Genomic DNA, 19,120 nt, shown 5'->3' on the forward strand with positions numbered 1-19,120 from the left:
ATTATTTAACTAAAATACTTTTTTGTGATCCTCTAATTTACATTAACACATTTAACACATCTTTTTGTGGGGCTAAGTTATAAATAAACCTCATGTCACATATCTATTGTGTCTTACCATGTTTCTTCTATCAGCTGTCTGCTACAGTATGCTTCTTGTCATTTTTTTCTTACTTATGAATTATTGAAATCATTTATATCTGCTTAATTCCATGCGATTCTAAACTGACATTTATTCTCCTGGTGATAATTACTTAGCAGCCGGTAAGCAATATCCAATATCTGATAACTGTGTTTACTTGAACAGAGGATGATGGTAGGCTCAAGGTGTGGAGCTATGCATCTGAAACTAATGCCTTACACTATAGCTGAAGAAGTGTTTTGAGTGAACATTCTTTTACACTTGTCTCTTATTTATTTATTTAAATTCATTGCACTTACTACATTTTTGTTATCCTACTAAGTCAGTTTTGAGAACTGTAGTTAATCCTAAAATTTTAAGTTTTAAAAGGTTGCATTTCCCAAAGTAGCTTATTTTTAAAGTAAAAAGTTGGGTATTTCAAACTGTGTGCAGCCTGGCACAGGGACTTGTACCTATAGTCACAGCCACTTTGGAGGCTTAAGTGGGAGAACACCTCGTGCTGCAGAGTCCCGCACTGGCCAAGCAGTATTGTCAGATCCTGTCTCAGCTTGTTTCATGGTGGGCATAATGAGTGATGGTGGCTCAGGGTTTGCTCAGCAGCTGTCTTCTACTTTCATTGTGCTTCGATGTCCCCTGTGTCTAAAGTGTCAGTGGTGAAATAGAAATGACTCCTGATTTCAGTCATAATTTCATTTTCATTGCGACCCAATTCAAAGGTGTTTATTTATTTTATCTGGTTTTGTTTTTGGATAGTCAGGGAAGAAAATAAACAGCAACCCAAATCCTCTTGTCCAGATGTCAGTTGGTCACAAGGCTCAAGAGAGTAAGGTAAGAGTTTGATGGTTTCTGAGATTTTCTCCACGTAGCCACACTTGTCGCTGTGCCCAGCAAGTGGTATCCAGGTGTGTGATGTGTAGGCAACAAGACCATTGCTTCCATATGAAACAGTCATTTCACAGATACTAGCTGCTTAAGTTGTTAATTATAGATACATTGTTTATTTTAAATAACATAAAAAATACACTACAGATATACTTTTGTTTGATTTCATGGGGTGAGATATGGAATTACTTTCCAAGCTTCTTTTAAGTACTTAAAAATTGTTTAGTTTAAAGTTAACACATTGTACTTCAAATTCAGAAAACACAGGCTCAAGAATGCAAAGAAGGTATTGTTGTATGTTCTTTTCTAATCAGGAAATAAAAATTCAGAAATTACTCACAGTTATAAGCCATTATTAAATTTTAATTGTTAACCCTTTCAGACGTAGGGCTGTGTGCAGTACAGTGCCAGGCACCAAGAAGGAGAGAGCTGAGGGCAGTAGAGCAGAAGAGGTTTGGATCTCTGGGCAAGTAGGCATGGGTCTGTGTCGACTCCTTTCCTGATGCACCTCAAAAAGCTTATGTTTCACTTTGTGAACACTTACACACTTGCTAAGTACATTACCCAGAAATCAGTGTAATCAACCACCCAATGCTGTGCACATTAAACAAGTAAGCATTGAGTCAGTAGTCCTCCATAGAAAATACTGTAGAGTTGATACTGGACTATTTCTTACAGATTCGATACAAAACTAGTGAACCAGTGTGGGAGGAAAACTTCACTTTCTTCATTCACAACCCCAAGCGCCAGGACCTTGAAGTTGAGGTATTTTATTGCATTTTGTGCCTATATTTTGAAATATGATTGATACAAATTAACTTATATTTACAGTTTCCAATTGAGTGTACAGTACACTGGGACCCATCACTATAGTCAAGATAAAGAAATTCTTTGTTATAGAATTATGTTTGGTTATAGAATATAGTTATGAGTCACAACTCTGCCAAACCCATCTTTAAGTCAAGTTAATCTTCACTCATAGTATAAGGAAAGGGTCATGATTCTATTTTTTTTCTTAATATTTAGCTACATAGTTGTTCAGCACATTGTTGAAAAACTACTCTTTCCTAGGTATTGAGGTTAGTGACGTTATCAAAATTCAGGCCCACTATGCAGTCTGCTTCTGGAATGCTTTCTGCCCTAGGTTCTGTACTAACAGTATTCCAGCAACACTGTCTCTGTTACTGTTGTTGAATGAGTACATTTTAAAACCAACTTGTATGAGCCCTCAAACTTATTTTTCACAATTGTTTTGACAAATTCTAAGTCTACGTTCCACATGAAGTTTAGTACCAATTGTAGATTTACACAGAGAACCTATAATCTTGATAAGAACTCCATTGACATTCTAGAACCAGTGGTTGGAATTGACATCTCCACAACAGGAAACATTCCCATCTGTAGAAACATTGCATTGCTTTTTCGTGGATAGTCTTCCATTTCTCTGCAGCGTTGTATTGCTTTCTGTGTTCAGTGTAGATCTTTTACACATGTCAGACTTATCTCTAAACATTTAATAACTTTTCATGATATTGTGAGTGATCTTACTTTACTTCCCTACTTGTAATTGAAGACAGGGCCTTGTTCATTCCAGACAAGAACTCTACCAATTTTTCCGAGCTATTAAATGTCTTCTAATCTTGTAATTTTCATTTTGAGAAGGTATTTTTGGCTTTTTTGTTAATATATATAAAAATATCTAGACAGTGTGATGGATTCCTATAATCCCAGCATTTAGGAAGCCAAGGCAGGAGGATCATCAATTCAAGACTAGCCTGGCTTAAGTGCTTTTTGTGATTTCTGAGTTGATTCTCAGAATCTATGTAAAAAAGCCAGGCATGGTGACACTAGTTTATAATCCCAGCTCTAGGGAGATGGAGACTAGTAGATCCTTGGAACTCACTGGCCAGCTTAGCCTAGTCTCCTCAGCAAGTTCAAGGCCAACTGAGAGACACCATTTCAGAGAGAGAGAGAGAGAGAGAGAGAATGAGAATACGTAGTTGATTGTTATATATTGATATGATCTCATATAACTTCACTAAAAATGGCTTTCTCTTTTTTGTTATTTGCTTGTGGGAAAGGGTAGTGGATTTTATCATATGACCTTGAATTTACAGTTCTACTGCTTGGCCAGTTATTCCTGAGATTATAGGTGTATGCCACCATGCCAGCCCTGCTTACTTGTTCCACTCGATATTTTGTAACTATCTTAGGATTTTATGTGTAGGAGGGAAGTCATGTTTTCTTCTAGTGATGATACTTTTCATAACAATCCAGATGCTTTTTATTACTTTTCACTTTACACAAGTGTCATATGAGTCTGGTCTCTCTAGAGAGACTTTCCTCCTACTACTACTTTGCTTCGTCATCATGAGTAGGTGCTGACTTTCACTAAAGGCTCTTCTACATATGTTGAGATGACCATATGGTTTTCAGCTGTCAATAGAGTGAAATACATTGTTGATTTTCCAATGTTAAATATTTCAAACTTTTATTTGGTTTTCTACATGTAATACTTGGATATCTTGAACACAATATTTTATTTGGGTATAAGTCCCTCTTAGTCATTATCGTTTTTTACATATATTCATCTTGTTAAAATTCTTGCTTCTGGGGCCTGGAAATTTGGCTGGAATCTCTTGTAGCAGACCTGGATTCTGTTCCTGTCATTCACATGACAGCTTACAACTGCCTGTAATTTGAGTTCCAGGAGATCTGGTGCCCTCTTCTGGCCTCTGAGGGCTCCTGCACATACATAATACACATAAACTCACTCAAGTACACATATATACAAATTAAGTAAATAAATAGGAAAAACAGAAAAACATTCTTCTTAGTCATGAAGGTTACTGATCTGTAATTTTACTTCCTTTTAATATTTTTTCCTGTTTTGATGTCAAGATAATGATAGCTTCCTGAATGAGTTAGAGAGCATTTGTTCCTCCAGAGTATTCTGGAAGAGTCTGTACAGAACTGTTTTGGATTTTCCCTTAGATCACTTGCATTTTTCATTTCGAGAAGGTATTTACATACAAACTTAAGTCTATCAATAGCTATTGGTCTAACTCACTTGGTAGACCAGGCTGGCCTCGAACTCACAGAGATCCGCCTGGCTCTGCCTCCCGAGTGCTGGGATTAAAGGTGTGCGCCACCACCGCCCGGCCTATTTCTTCTTTATAAACTGTGGTATTTATGTCTTTCAAGGAGTTTGTTCATTTTGTCCAGAGTTTGTTCTTTTTTTGATCAAACTATTTTGAACAACCACATGATGGGAATAGTTCTTACAACAGAGGCAGTGCTGAAGATTAATTATTCATGAGAAAGAAGTACCATGTAGTTAAAGGAGATGCTATTAAATTTCAAAGCAACCATGTAGACTTTGAAGAGGGAAGGTGCTAAAGACACTTAAAAGTGCATTTTCCCTATGAATAAGTGTTTTCAGTAGAAACTGCACATTACTGCCAGTATACTGCATGACTTCAGCATTTAAAAGATATTTTTTCTGACCTTTAGATGTATATAGACTTACTTTTTACATTTTTCAAAGATTTATTTTATGTGTATGAGTATTTTGCTTGCATGAATGCTGTGTGCTTCATGAGTGTCTGGTGCCCATGGAGGTTAGAAGAGGTCATTGGCTTCCCAGGAACTGGAGTTATGGATGGTTATGAGCCACCATGTCTGCTGGGAATCAAATGTGGGTCCTTGCAAGAACAACAAGTACTCTTAACTGCTGAGCCATCTTTCCAGCCCCTAGACTGTTAATTCTTATTCGAAGTTTCTCACAGTAGATTTATTTTTTGTTTGTTTTTGTTTTTTGAGACAGAGTTTCTCTGTGTAGCCCTGGCTGTCCTAGAACTCACTGTAGACCAGGCTGGCCTGGAACTTAACAGATAACTACCTGCCTCTGTTTCCCAAGTGCTAGGATTAAAGAGGTGGGCCACCAACACCCTGATGTCCTTTGTTGTGTTCATCGTGGTTTTGTGATGAGGAAAAGGCAGGGACATCTTACAGAAATACTGTTGAATTTTCCTGAAAGGTTTCCTAACAGTTTTGGACACACTACTTTAAACATATATATGAAATGTGTTATGTTTTGTTTTGTGCTGGTATGTTTTTGAAGCTGATCTGTGGACCTTGCTACATCTCCTGTGGTTCCTGTCATTTTCCTTAGAGCTCTGTGTTTTCTGTCCTGCATTTTCCAGGTCAAAGATGAACAGCATCAGTGTTCTCTGGGGAGCCTGAGGATCCCGCTCAGTCAACTGCTTATGAGTGACAACATGACCATAAACCAGCGGTTCCACCTCAGCAACTCGGGTCCAAACAGCACCTTAAAAATGAAGATTGCCCTCCGGGTACTGCATGCTTCTTAGCAGGACTCCATAGTGGGAGAGAAGAAAGCAGCTTCAGCTCAGTCCCAGCCTGTGACAATGGGCCAGTCCCAGTGTGGCAGGTGGTACCACAGGCATAGGTCAGGTGACATGATAGCATGCTGACAGTTTGAGGGGAGCAGAAACTGTCACAGAGTTATGGGAGTCCAATCTAGACTCCATTCTGAACAAACCCTTTATTTCCAGATTCAGTGATAGGCCAGGGTGTCCAGAAAGTATGTCTATGCCTATGCCTTTGGAGTTTGCTCCTTAACATTGAATTTTCAGAGGTTGTTCAGAAAGCAGTTTGATAAACTCTTGGAAGAGGTAGAATTTAGAGGAATAAACACTTGGTTTGTCCAAAATAAAAATACCCAAGTGAATATTGACAATAAATGCTTAATCATGTAGGGAATGTCATTCAAGTATTCAAGCTGAGCCAGGGAGATGGCAGGTAAAGCTGAGCTGCCCAGGCCTGACAGCCGGGATGCAGTCACAGAAACCCTGTAAAAGAGAACAGAGTCCACAGGATTGTCCTCTGACCTTGGAACACATACCCACCTAAACCAACAAGATTAAATACACATTACAATAAAGAGCTAACTTTTTTGCCAGGCGGCAGTGGCACACGCCTTTAATTCCCCCCATTCAGAAGACAGAGGCAGGCCGATCTCTTATGAGTTCAAGGCCAGCCTGGTCTACAGAGAAGTTCCAGGACAGCCAGGACTGCTTCACAGAGTAACCCTGTCTCAAAAAAAAAAAAAAAACCAACGCTAACTTTTTGTTTCAAAGCTGGGGTTTGAGCCCATAGCTTCACACATGCTAGGCCAGTGTTCTGCCGCTGAACTATATGCTCCAGCCCTAAGGATGAGAGCTTACCAACATAGACTTAGTCTGCTCAGGGTACAGTGGAGATGTTCTTGCATGTGATCAAGATGCAGCACAGGTGGTGAGACAGCGGCCCCCGGGCCTGTCTGCCGGTTCCGGAGCTCTCGGTTACAGGGTAAAGTGTGGGAGTCTGTGAAATGAAGGTGCTTGCTGCAGCTTTGGTTAATGAAACCAGAGGAAGTCAGTAACTCCAGAGAGTCCTGCTGACTCTAGCCCTGGCTTGCATGTTTTACCATCCATAGTGTGCAGGATGGTGTGGCTATCCTTTTGTTACTTTATTACTCTTGGTTGTTTGGGGAGATCTTTCTGGATGGCAAGGTATCTTGGCATTTTTCCTTTGGGAGTTTTCTGGTGCAAACCACCTGGAAGAATGGGATATTTCATCTTTTGCCAAAGACACACAGCTCACCAGGTGATCCAGTGGGAGTCTTGTCCTATAATTAGAATATGTTCAAGTGGAAGAGATTAAAAGAAGGCACAGAAAAAGTGTTTATGTTGCAGAAATAGAGTAGTTTTAGTTGCTTTAAATTTGCCTTTTAAAAATTTGTTTGTTTTGCATTTTGGAGACAGGTTCTCCCTATGTGGTGGTCCTTGAATTTTCTATGTAGACCCAGGCTGGCCTCAAACTCTCAGAGATCTGCCTGCCTCTGTCTCCCAAGTGCTGGGATTAAAGGCATGTGCCACCAGGCCTGATAAAATTTGCTTTTGAAATTCTCTGTAATATGCTATTTTAATAAGAACAGATTAGCTGAATCTTAAATACTTGCAAGTGAACACATCTAAAGCCATTCATGTATCCAGATGTCACTTCTGTCACTGGTTTCCCCTCTAGGTCCTCCATCTTGAGAAGCAAGAAAGGCCTCCAGACTACCAGCACTCAGCTCAAGTGAAGCGGCCCTCTGTCTCCAAAGAAGGGAGGAGAATCCCTGTCAAATCGCAGACGTCTGTGTCTCCAGGCACTGGTGGTAGCAACACTGCTCCATCAACACCAGTCATGGGAGTTGAGGATAAGCCTGTCAGGGAGGAGAAGCCTCAGCCCCCTGAGGCCAGCCCTCTAGGGCAGCGTGACCTAGGCAGGAGCTCCTCCAGCCTCTTGGCCTCTCCAAGCCACATCTCAGCCAAGGAACCCACCCCAAGCATTGCCTCAGACATATCACTGCCCATTGCCACCCAGGAGCTGAGGCAAAGACTACGTCAACTTGAAAAGTAACTAATGTTTACATCATTGTTTATCATAGTTTTCATCTCACACGCCACAGAGAGGGAGATGGGATCTTAAGTTATCTGGAAGAAATTTGAGTTGTGCTGTTCTGCTCATTGAGTCTTTGACTTTCAATGTAAAACTTGCTGCTTAGAACCATGGATGTGTTAGAAGAATAGAAGTGGAATAAGAGGTTTCACAGGTGGGGAAGGCAAGAGACTTAGAGTGGTGTAGCTGCCATACACTCAGTTCATTCCAGGGACAGACTCCTGCATGGATAGTCACTAATGTGCTGAACATTGTGTCCCCTGCAAAGGTTTGTCAGAGGCCTATCTGTCTTCTCTTCATTGCAAAATACGGTCCTCATCACTACCAAGTCCCCACTGGATTTCTTTAGATGTTTGTCCTGACTTAGGTAGTGCTGACAGTTTCTTTGGACAAGCATCAGACATTTTCCCTGGTAAATGTGAAGATCAACCTTTGAAACTGTTCTTCCTCTTGTGTCTGTCACAGGAGGTATGTCCAGTTACAAGGAAGCAGTAAAGCAGAGGCAGTGGTTACACAAGTGCTGGCGGACGCAGCGTTCGCCGTGTCTCTGAGGCACCCCCTGACCTGTGCTCTCCTTTGTTTTCTTGCTCTCTCACGTGGAAGTCAGGGGTGTAGTGCAGTGATAGAAGACTTGCCGAGCAGCAGGCTGTATTTCGGCCACAGGATTGATGTTTGTCTTGGAGAGAGCTCTGTGTCTTATTTGTACCTTGAGTGCTCACTGGAAAACTGTCCGTTTTGAATACTTAAGGAATCTTGAACCCTCAAGTGAAATACTTTCATTTGGTATATATTCAGAAGTTTCAAATCATGTTTAAGTTCACGGGTAATTAAGTCCCATTTTGTCTGGATGAATGGACATTATATATAGATGGCACCAATACACCACACCTCTTTTGTGTTGGGGCACAGCTGGTGACGTTATGCTGTTTCCACAGTGGGACAACCCTGGGACAGTCTCCCCTGGGGCAGATCCAGCTGACTATCCGGCACAGCTCCCAGAGGAATAAGCTCATTGTGGTTGTGCACTCCTGCAGGTGAGGCTGACTGCCGCTGCCACTGGCTGGTTATGGTCTTATGTGATTCTCCCCCTCCCCCTGCCCCCCCCCATATCAATAGCAGTTTAAAATATAAATATGCTTAGCTTATAAAAAGTCTTTTTAAAACATAGGTAAATAGAACTGGTGGCATTAACAAACAAGATTCTGAAAATGTAGAATTTAGAGTAAGGGATTATTGGGGACCTTATGTATTCTGGCTACTGAGATAGTGACTGATGAGGGTAGGCAATGCAGAGGCTGCTCCCATGGCTCTGAAGACAGCCTGCCTGCCTGTAAGTGGATGTATATGGTGCATACTAGTCATCCTAGGAAAAGAGCAGGGGACAGGTTCATGGAGGAGGCTGACCCTGGGCAGAAGCTATGACTGGAGGTACTAAAGAAGTAACCAGTGTGTCCACTGGAGGTTATAATGACCGAGGGACCAAGTTTACCTCTCAGGGCCTTTGCTTATATTTCCTGTGGGTAAAACCATAGAAGTCTGTGAGAGGGTGAGGAGGTGTGTTAGAAGCATAGAGCAAGGGCTGTGAATGCCTGCTCACACTCTGAGCTTAGGTAGTCAAGCCAAAAGTTCCTCTGGCAAAACTGCTAAAAGGGAAATTTAAAAGTGATGGCAGCAGCTGATGGTACAGGAACACACTTAGGGGAAACCTGGTGTGTGTTGCTCCTTGGGGTTTAGATATTATGAAATAAAAACTTGATAAAGTAAATTGAATATGATGGATTTTTTTTCAATTCTAATATTTAGTCTTCTCTGGTTTGTGTTATAAGAAACCTCATTGCCTTCTCAGAAGACGGCTCTGATCCGTATGTCCGAATGTATTTATTGCCAGACAAGAGAAGATCAGGAAGAAGGAAAACACACGTGTCCAAGAAGACCCTCAACCCCGTGTTTGATCAGAGGTATAGTAGACACTTCATTTAGCTAGGAGGTGCCTGGATGAAATGGCAGGGGGTTAGGGCAGGCCTGAGAAATGCCTCTGAGTGACAGGCCTGTGAACCTAGGGTACTGTTGAGATGCTCTAGCTAGCCCAGCACATGTTGCTTGTTAAATGAGTTAAACAAGAAGCCTTTGGCCTGGAAGCAGTGGTGTTAAACCTAACATATCCAAGTTACAAAGTGGCACAGGGAAATGCATGATTAAAGGTCAAAATTTTGTTATATTTTGGTTTGTTTTTTGCTTTGGAGACAATGTAGACAGGGTTTCTCTGTGTAGTCCTGGCTGTCCTGGAACCACTCTGTAGACCAGGCTGGCCTAGAACTCACAGAGATCCTCCTGCCTCTGCCTCTTGAGTGCTGGAATTAAAGGGTTGCGCCACCACCGCCCAGCTAAAGGTCAAATTATTGATGACTCTGAAGAACTTTGACTTAGTGGGTAACATATATTGATACTAAATTTTAAATAAAATTTTAAAATACATTTAAAATTTTTATTTTATAATAAAACAATATAAAATACACATTTTTAAGAAAAGCTCTGTATTTCTAAAACAATTTCAAAAATTAGTGTAGATATAATTTTGCAAATCATAAGTGGTCACCTTAATAGAAGCTACATTTGTGTGGTTACTGAGCAGTCTGATGGGCTGAGTTGCTTGTGGGTACCCCAGAGATCCTTGGATCACCATTCTGTGCAAACTGCCCCCACCTCGTAGTTCTCTGACAGTTCAGCATCTGTGACTTTTGAGAAAGTAATGCAGCCAAATAGCATCAGTATCTGTTGCCTCAGTTTTGTGTCTTCTTTAAAGGTAACTTTCCCTCACTGTTTTCATGAAGTAACTTTATTTTAAAGCAAGGTCAGCCAGGTGAACACCAAAAAGGAAACTCAGTTTTACAAGAAAAAGCAGACAGTGTTTGGAATGATCTCAAAAACAGAAATGCCATTTTTAGTGAAGAGAAAGTGCAGCAGGATCGTAGAGAATTAACATAGGTATCTCTTCCCATTGCAGCTTCGATTTCAGTGTTTCGCTGCCTGAGGTGCAAAGGAGAACACTGGACGTAGCGGTGAAGAACAGTGGTGGCTTCCTGTCCAAAGATAAAGGGCTTCTTGGCAAAGTAATTTTTTAAAAGTCCTTATGTCCTACACATTGTAAAATGAATCACTTCGCTGTATGGCAGTTTAGATCATAGCTTGCGTAAGTGGGGAGGAAGGAAGCTCATTCCGTGATTAATGCTTGTTTCTCACACTGTGCTAAGACATCAGCACATAGCTGTTTTCATGCATCCATACTGCTGGCTTATTACTAATACTAATATCAGGAACTTAGAGTTGAAGAAAGGTTAATTTTTTTTTTTGAAGCTTTAAAAACTACCCAATACTACATTGGAAGAAAACATGAAGAACATGTTCTCAAAGGGCCCACCAGCCCACCTCCTTGGCTAATCACTGTTCTTCCTCTTGCATGCCACTGACTTTCTTCCTCCAAATTGTCTTTTGTCTCTTCCATGTCACGTCTAACTTTGGTGTAGGTTTATATGTTCTTTTACCGTGTACAGAGGTTTAGATAAGGAGAGGGGCTTCAAGCTGTAGGTGCCACTTCGTCATCAGCAGAAGTGTTCTGTGTCCGCTGGGCTACATCAGGTACCTAAGGGAGACAGTGTAAAGGAGGGAAGGTTTATTTTTGCCTCCTGATTTCAGAAGTTTTAGTGCATAGGCACTTGGCTCTATTATTTCTGGGCCAATTGTAAGGCAGAACATCATGGTGAGGAGCATGAGGGAGAACCAAGCCGTCCGCCTCACAGTGGCCAGAAAGCAGATGTGAGGAGACCAAAAAGAAAGTGCAGATTTCCAGAACACATCCCTAGTGACCTACTTCCTTCAGCTAGACCCCCCACCTACCCATCATTTCCCATTGCCATCATAATATGGGATTAATCCATTAATTAGGTCAGAGACTTCAGGTTCCAGGCACTTCCAGAAGCCCATCAGTTAGTTGGCAACCAAGCTTTTAAAACATGAGCCTTTCAGAGTCACTTCACATCCCAGCTACACACTACTATTAATGATACTTGCCAGTGTCTCCATAAATTGCCTCTGCCTATGTTTCATAATCATTTTAATGCTATTTGATACAAGAAGGATCTCTTGAATATATTCAGCCATATAAAGGTTGAAGAGATTTTTGAAAATGAGAACCTCAGCTTTGAGGAACAGGAGAGTTCCACATTGTTAAGTTCGGTAGGAGTGGTGGATGGTCTAAAAGGAGTCACTCAACAGTTTTCACAGTACCTTCTTTTCACCCACAGGTGCTGGTTGCCCTGGCATCTGAAGAACTCGCCAAGGGCTGGACCCAGTGGTGAGTGTGCCCCTATCCCAGGTAGCAGGCAGTTCCCAGAGAAACCTAGCCTGACCCAAATCTATTGTACTTTTCTGTGCTTTCTCAGGTATGACCTCACAGAAGATGGAACAAGGCCACAGGTGGTAACGTAGCCACGCTGGACGTAAGGCCTATTTCTCAATATATCGTACCACCTCAACATGGAACACACCCTCTTGCAGATGTACCAATGCTATTTTTATAATTTTAAGTATTGAGTTATACATACCTTAATTTTATAAAACGGTTGGCATTGTAGGAAAATTTGGCCAATATTCCTGTTAAATTTCCCTGCTGTGTTCCCTTCAGTGCTTGAGCAGGCACTGCAGTGTGCAGTGGAGTAGTGATGTGGTCTGTGCTGTGTGGACCCGTCAGCAGGCCTGCTGCACAGCAGACACCTGCACTGCTTATTTCTGCCTTGTCCTGCATCCCGGAGGTGCACTACACCATGTAAATAGACTCTGTTTTTATAATAGCTACATGCTGGTTTGGATAAAGAAGAAAATGTATCAAAGAAATACATATTCTCTTCTAAAACTTATTAAATTCTGTGACAAATAATCATTTTCATCTTTTCAGCAAAAACTTCTTATAGATCTGTTGTGCGGTATGGCTTTTTTAAGGGAAAAATGGAAAATTATTAAATATTAGGATATTTATATATAGTATGAATGATAAAAGAAAGTGTTCAAATTAATAACATAATTGTAAATAGGAAGATATAGTGAGAAGTCAGTGAGTGGCTTATTAAAAATTTTGTATAACTGAGTAATAGGTAATACCAAGAGTATTGTCAAAGCTCATGAATCACAGTATACTCATCTGAAATTTATTACATAAGAAAGAAATGTGCTGTTTGTTTGTAATTGTTTGTTATAACTGATTCATGAAATACTGGAGAGAGATACATGCCAGGTGTGGTACCTCATACCCGTAATCCCAGGATATGGGAAGCCAAGGCAAGAGAACCAAGAGTTAGGCAGCAAGACCCGATCTTGGGAAAAGGAAATGCATACTTTATAGTTTGCCCAAAGCATAGGAACTAATCTCCAATGTCAGGAGATAAGGTGTTGTCCAGATTGGATGCAAGCCTGGTTTGTTCCGTCCATGTCTCTAGCCCTATAAAGACAGCCTGTTGTTAGTGTACAGTGGTGAAACAGACTGAACGAGTACAAGGGGTGTTGTTCTAAAGACAGACAGTGCACTTGCTCTTGCTGGGAGAAGCTGGCTCTGTGCCCATCGCATAGGATACACACCTCTGGACGGAGCTTCCTGTGCTTTCCCTGATATGTGGGGCCTCACAGGACAAAGGGAGAGATCCTGCCCAGTGCCAGCAACAGCAGCTGTCAGTCTTGCCGTTTTCTGGATAGTCTCAGTTTGTGCCATTGTCAGATCATATTAGGATAGTATTATACAATTTTTATTTTAGAATCCTTTTTTCCTTTTAGATCATGAAAAGCATGTTTTACATAGGTAAGAGTCCCCCAGAACCTCTTGTGAGGTAAGGCTATATCACAGTATTATAAGCTATGCATGTCTGTAAACAAAATACGCACAAGTATAGGAAGATTTTCAGTATGCATTTTAAGTTACAGGATGAAAAGGGCTTCTCAGCTATGAGCTCATTTAAAACTATGTACACGTAAAGCAGGAAAAAACAGCTTTGTAATCAAAATTGGAGTAGTTCTTTTCACATGCTTCCTGGAACTAAACAACCTATGGGAAGCTTATGTGACCAAACATACCAAAGTGCCTCTGATGAATACTGAGTGTTCCTTTTACACTCTCCTCCTGTCTAGCAGATGAAAGTGTGCCTCAGTTTGTAATGTACCATGGGTGCATTTGTAATGGAGTCTGTGGCTCTTCACAGCACATCCCAGATAGTCATAGGGCCAGAGTAACCTCACTCTCCTGTCTGTTGACACCATCCTTTGAATCCTGTTTATAAATCTTTTTCTATTAGTGTGCAGGATTGGTTTTTCTGGGAGAAAATTGATGTGTATGTCACACACATGAACATATATGCACATGAAACATTTAAGGGTGGCAGGTTAGTCACAGGAGAAAGACAGGTAATATCTTATTAAAACTAGTTGCGTGACCATGATAGATTTTTTTCCTTAAGTATCTTTTTAATTAGGTCCACTGAAGGGCTTCTGTCATAATCTATAAAGGAGATTTTCTTGCTGAAATTTTATCATGTCAGTGGTTTTTCAACAACAACTTTAACAAATGGTTTTGTACCCATATGCTTAATCTGTTCAGTGTGTATTTTATTTAATGGAATATTTTTCTTAACAATTAGGGAAATTGAGTATAGTTAAGGGTACAATCCCCTAATAAATCAATGTAATATCTCAGAATGATGCCCTCTGCTGCAGTCACAAAAGCTGGCACCAGAGTTCAGATAGAGTCTCCCCACCTGCATCATATGAGTCCTCTAGTAACCATCTCCATACTCTTTGGAAAGGAGAGAGCAAGTCCCGTAATACCAGCCCACCTCCTGGTTATAGTCCTGTGTCTGGCACATTCCCGTGTCCTGAAGCTAGAAGATACTGAGTTCTCAAAATGTTAACTCTTGGTTTTTAGTGACTTATCTAGGGAAAAAGAACATTTAAGTTTTCTACTCTGAGCCAAACCAATGAGGGGAAATTAGTGATTTGAAGTACAGCTCCACAAACTTATTCACCTGGTGGCTCATCCTGTGCCTTAAAGTACAAAGGAATCTGAGTTTCAGACGAAGACAGAAGCAGCCTTGCAACTATATTTCCACCACTTGTATTCTGCACTCTAGATTTCCTCCACAGGCAGGCCTTATGCAGAGGTCAGTCCTCAAGAGAGTTTAGGATTTTTTCAGAGAGCACAGGCTGCTGGATATGTGTCCTCTGGTTGCTGCAATGACGGTCCCATCTAAATTACCCACTGTAGAGGAGGCTATAGAGGGTTGGTTTTTGGTTTTTTAATCATAGAATGTGTTTTTTGCTTAATTAATTTTACATAACAGCACATGTATTTATTCAATAAAACTTTTGTTAGCTCACTTGTAATATGTTGTTTGTCTCTTGAAATTTTTAGTGTGGGTCAGATCATTTGGCAAGTCCACATGCTGTGTCATGCATCTCTTTGTGCATTCTTTCCTAGTACCCTTGTCCCCACCTCAGTTTGACTCTTCTCTACCCAGCTCACAGACTCTGGGCTTTAAAGGGTAATGGCTGAGTAGGAAAAGTAGACTAAATAAGACTGGAACACCAAGAAGTCCTAAACAAGCTGCTGCGATAGGTTTGAACGAGACGGGGTACTCGGGTGTTCAGCATCTGAGTAGGCCTGAGAAAATACTCCGTAGTCTTTCTTAGGCATCTTCACATCTAACAATAGTGGTTTCTTTACTCATATGCTGAAATGCCACCTTTGCTTGGCCTTCCTTGTTTGTTTACTGATAGAGTAGCCAAGCCTGGCTTTCAACTAACAGTCCTCCTACTTCAGCTTCCTAAATGTTGAGATTGCAGCTGTATGCTCCCAGTCTAGTTTGTTTGTCCTTTATAATGCCTTGCTTTACATCCCTTCATTTAAAAAAAATTAATAGTACACCATGCATGCTGGGCAAGCACTCTACCGCTGAGTCACACCCCGACCCTTTCTGTATTACTCTTCACTGTTGGTGTTCCTAAAAGACCTCTTTTTCTTTTTTTCCCTTACCTAGACTCTAAATATTGAAATATGTATGTTTCCTATTTTTTTCATTTTTATTTTGTATTCTTAATACCATTGACCATCTGTGCTTTCCAAATTGATATCAGAAACAGACTTTCCTTCAGTGCTCAAGGCTAGTGCATCTAGTTCCCTCTAAAGCATCTGTCTTCTAGGGGAGGTCTAGCAGGGTTCCCTCCTGTCTTTGTCTCTGTTTGTCTAGGTGCCTGAGGAGCTAGGGACTTAAACAGCATCATGCCTGCTCTCTCCATTGCGCATAACTAGAAAATATGAACATTTAAAAAAAAAAATCATACAACAGCCTCAGGACTACGACAGCAGTGAAAACCTACAACCTCCAAAGGGGGAAGAATGGATTCAGGAAATGTCTTATTCCCAGAAGACTGTTCCTGTGTGACTTGTCTGGATCCTAGGAAATCTGTGTCCATTGTGTCCGTCAGACATAATATTGCAGCTGCCTGAGTCTGTGGTACCTCTAGAGACAGACGCTGATGAAACAACAAAAGAAAATCCAGGAAAAAAAGGGTTGTAGAATGTTTGAGGGACTTAAAAAGGTGTGTGTGAGGAGGGCATGTGCATTCCCGGAAATAATCTACAAAAGTCCTGGTCTTGTTTCTGGGCACCATAAAGAGTAGGGGATTAATTGATCCAAAGTACTAAAAAAAAAAAAAAAAAAAAAATCTTGATTCACTTGTTAACTAATCACATAAACTAATCAGGCAGAGACTTTAAAGAATGTGCCATTTAGTTATTATAGTTAATCCAAAAAAAAGCAGCAACAAAGCCTGTGGAGAGGAAGAAGCTTATTTACAGAATTGTCATACTATATTGAGATTTTAACCTCAAAATCATGAAGTACACAAAGAAATAAAATATAGGCCATATGCTGGGGGAAAGGGCAAAAACAGTTGATAGAAACTGTCTCTAAGGAAGTCCAGATGACCTAAAATTAGGTTCTGTAATATGTTGAAACAAACAAAAGAAACTACATGTCTAAAGAATGGGAAAACATAGGAGAACAAGTAGAAATTCTTGAATTAAATACCAGGAACTCAGGATTCACTAGAGTTCAGCAGATTTGAGCAGACAGAAGAAAGACTCAGCATATGAAGATGGGTCAATAAGGACAACCAATCCAAGGAACAAAGGTAATGCAGAATAAAGAGAAATGAATGAATACATAGTGAGAGACCCATAAAGAATGGAGAGGTGTGGTGATATTTTGTTTGTACTCTAACAAATAAATCTTGCCTGAAGATCAGAGGGCAGAGTTAGCCACTAGAGGCCAGGCAGTGGTGGCACACACCTTTAATCCTAGCACTTGGGAGGAGGAAGCAGGAAGATCAGGAGTTCAAGGCCACCCTGGGCTACACAACATTGAACCAGTCTAAAAGAGAAACAGAGCTGGGCAGTGGTGGTGCACACCTTCAATCCCAGCACTAGGGAGGTGGAGACAGGATCTCAGCCCATTCAGTTTGATGAATTCTATAGGTAAGAAGTCTTCTAGTGGCTGTCTTCTCTACTCCGATCTTTCAGCTTTCACCCTGATATCTGGCTCCAGATTTTTATTATTAGACCAATTAGGATTTGTGCTACAGAGAGGAGCACCTAAGAAATGTTTTAAGAAGCACTGTAGGCTAATGAGATGGCTCAGCAAATAAAGGCACTTGCCACTAAGGCTGATAACCTATGTTCCATCCCCAGAATCCATGTAGGAGAGAACTGATCCTCCAAGTTGCCCTCTGAACTCCACATGTGTGCTGGCAAGTGCATGCACACAAAATAAACGAGTAAATAAATGTTATTTTTAAATGTTTTTAAAAGAACATCTTGAGTTTGGTGTGGTGGCATGCACCTGTAATCCCAGCACTTGGGATATAGAGACAGAAAGGTCAGGAGTTCAATGCTAAACTCAGGTATGTAAGTCCAGACCAGCCTGGGCTACATAAGAACTTATCTCAAAAGAAGAAAATTTGACAAAACAAAGTATGATGGGGAGTATTTACATATTAAACTGAAGGAACTGTAAGTGAGATAAGCTTTAAAAGCCATGCCTAGGCACATTTTAATCAAACTTGCAAGTCAAAGATGGCAGCAAAGGACTCATGCTGCTCAGCACAACTCATTGATTCTGACAATGGAGAGGTGGCAAATTCAAAAGAAGACTGCCAGCCAAGAGCCCTCAACAAGTGTCCAAAAAGGGGAAGTCAATGTCAGATTTGGAGGTTATACAAGGGACTTGGGCGGTCTCACTACACAGCTCAGAGTACCTTTGCGTTTGTAGTCCTGCTTTACCCTTATGAGTGCTGGGATTATAAGTCTGCACTACTATACCCAGGGTCATTTATTTTAGTGAGCAAGTGTATACAGGTGCATGTCACAGTGCACATGTGGAAGTCAGGACAACTTTGTAGAGTCAGTTTTCTCCATTGACTGTTAATGAGGGTCTTAGGGATTGAACTCAGATCACCAGGCTTATATGGTGAGTATCCTTTACCCACTGAGCCATCTCACTAGACCCCTATTGTCATATTTTTAAAACAAGAGAATGTGTGACTAATGTGTTCTACAAAAATACTAAATGAATACTAAAAGAAGCTTGCTTGTCTTTAGAAATATTTATAATTGATCTCTGAAAGAAGCCTGTTTGTATCTCCAGAAATGGAAAGCACTGATGTCATACTGCCCATTTTCAAATCCCCTACATGCCTCTGTGTAGCTTAGGACTGCCATAGCTTCTCTATACCTCAAGTACCTAGTGCCAAGGTAAGAAATAGCCATGATGCTTATCAAAAAGGTAATGCTGATTCAGAATGGAAGTTATAATTGTAATTTTCCTTAGTTATGATAAAAGATAAATTAGATATGAAACTTTAGACTCACAAATATAGGATAGATGATAGAATATTTTTTTAAATTTTGCCAAATACAAATAGACTAGATACTGTAACTGGAATTCTTGCTTGATAGCTGTTCTATTATATGTAATTTTACTAGATTAAAGTTAAAAATCTTCCTTTTTGATTACACAGAAAAGGGGAAGTGCTGTGGAATGTTGTTTTGTATGCTGTAAAAGTGTGTTGATAAATAAAATGCTGATTGGCCAGTAGCCAGGCAGGAAGTATAGGCGGGATAAGCAGACAAGGAGAATTCTGGGAAGAGGAAAGCTGAGTCAGGAGTCACCAGCCAGACACTGGAAGCAAGATGACAAGGCAGAACTGAGAAAAGGTACCAAGCGACATGGCTAAACAAAATAAGAATTATGGGTTAATTTAAGTGTAAGAGCTAGTCAGTAATAAGCCTGAGCTAATGGCCAAGCAGTTATAATTAATATAAGTCTCTGTGTGTTTACTTGGGGGACGATAGTGGAAGAGATTTGTCCCGACTGCTGGCTGGCCAGGACACAGGAAAACTTCCAGCTACAGAAGCACATCTTCACCACTCATGGTGACCAGCATCCTCTCATACATGTTGACACATGATGTGTGTAAGGACCAAGTGCTTACCTGG

At 40.7% G+C, this 19,120-nt stretch overlaps 1 protein-coding gene across 4 annotated transcripts in view; it reads left to right on the top strand.

Moving 5' to 3' along the window:
- Nucleotides 1-14,949, top strand: part of Esyt2 (extended synaptotagmin 2) — an 88,403-nt gene extending 73,454 nt beyond the window's left edge. For all 4 annotated transcript variants that reach the window (XM_052739182.1, XM_052739183.1, XM_052739184.1 and 1 more), the window contains 9 exons: nucleotides 895-969; nucleotides 1,702-1,788; nucleotides 5,229-5,378; nucleotides 7,114-7,487; nucleotides 8,466-8,564; nucleotides 9,357-9,488; nucleotides 10,535-10,640; nucleotides 11,832-11,881; nucleotides 11,970-14,949. In XM_052739182.1, coding sequence (XP_052595142.1) covers nucleotides 895-969; nucleotides 1,702-1,788; nucleotides 5,229-5,378; nucleotides 7,114-7,487; nucleotides 8,466-8,564; nucleotides 9,357-9,488; nucleotides 10,535-10,640; nucleotides 11,832-11,881; nucleotides 11,970-12,015 — 1,119 coding nt within the window. In that variant the 3' untranslated portion in view covers nucleotides 12,016-14,949. The remainder of the gene's footprint in view (nucleotides 1-894; nucleotides 970-1,701; nucleotides 1,789-5,228; nucleotides 5,379-7,113; nucleotides 7,488-8,465; nucleotides 8,565-9,356; nucleotides 9,489-10,534; nucleotides 10,641-11,831; nucleotides 11,882-11,969) is intronic.
- The last annotated feature ends 4,171 nt before the right edge of the window (nucleotides 14,950-19,120 follow it).

This window comes from Peromyscus californicus, unplaced genomic scaffold (assembly GCF_007827085.1).
Source record: "Peromyscus californicus insignis strain IS unplaced genomic scaffold, ASM782708v3 Scaffold_15__1_contigs__length_86483966, whole genome shotgun sequence".
NCBI classification, from domain to species: domain Eukaryota; kingdom Metazoa; phylum Chordata; class Mammalia; order Rodentia; family Cricetidae; genus Peromyscus; species Peromyscus californicus.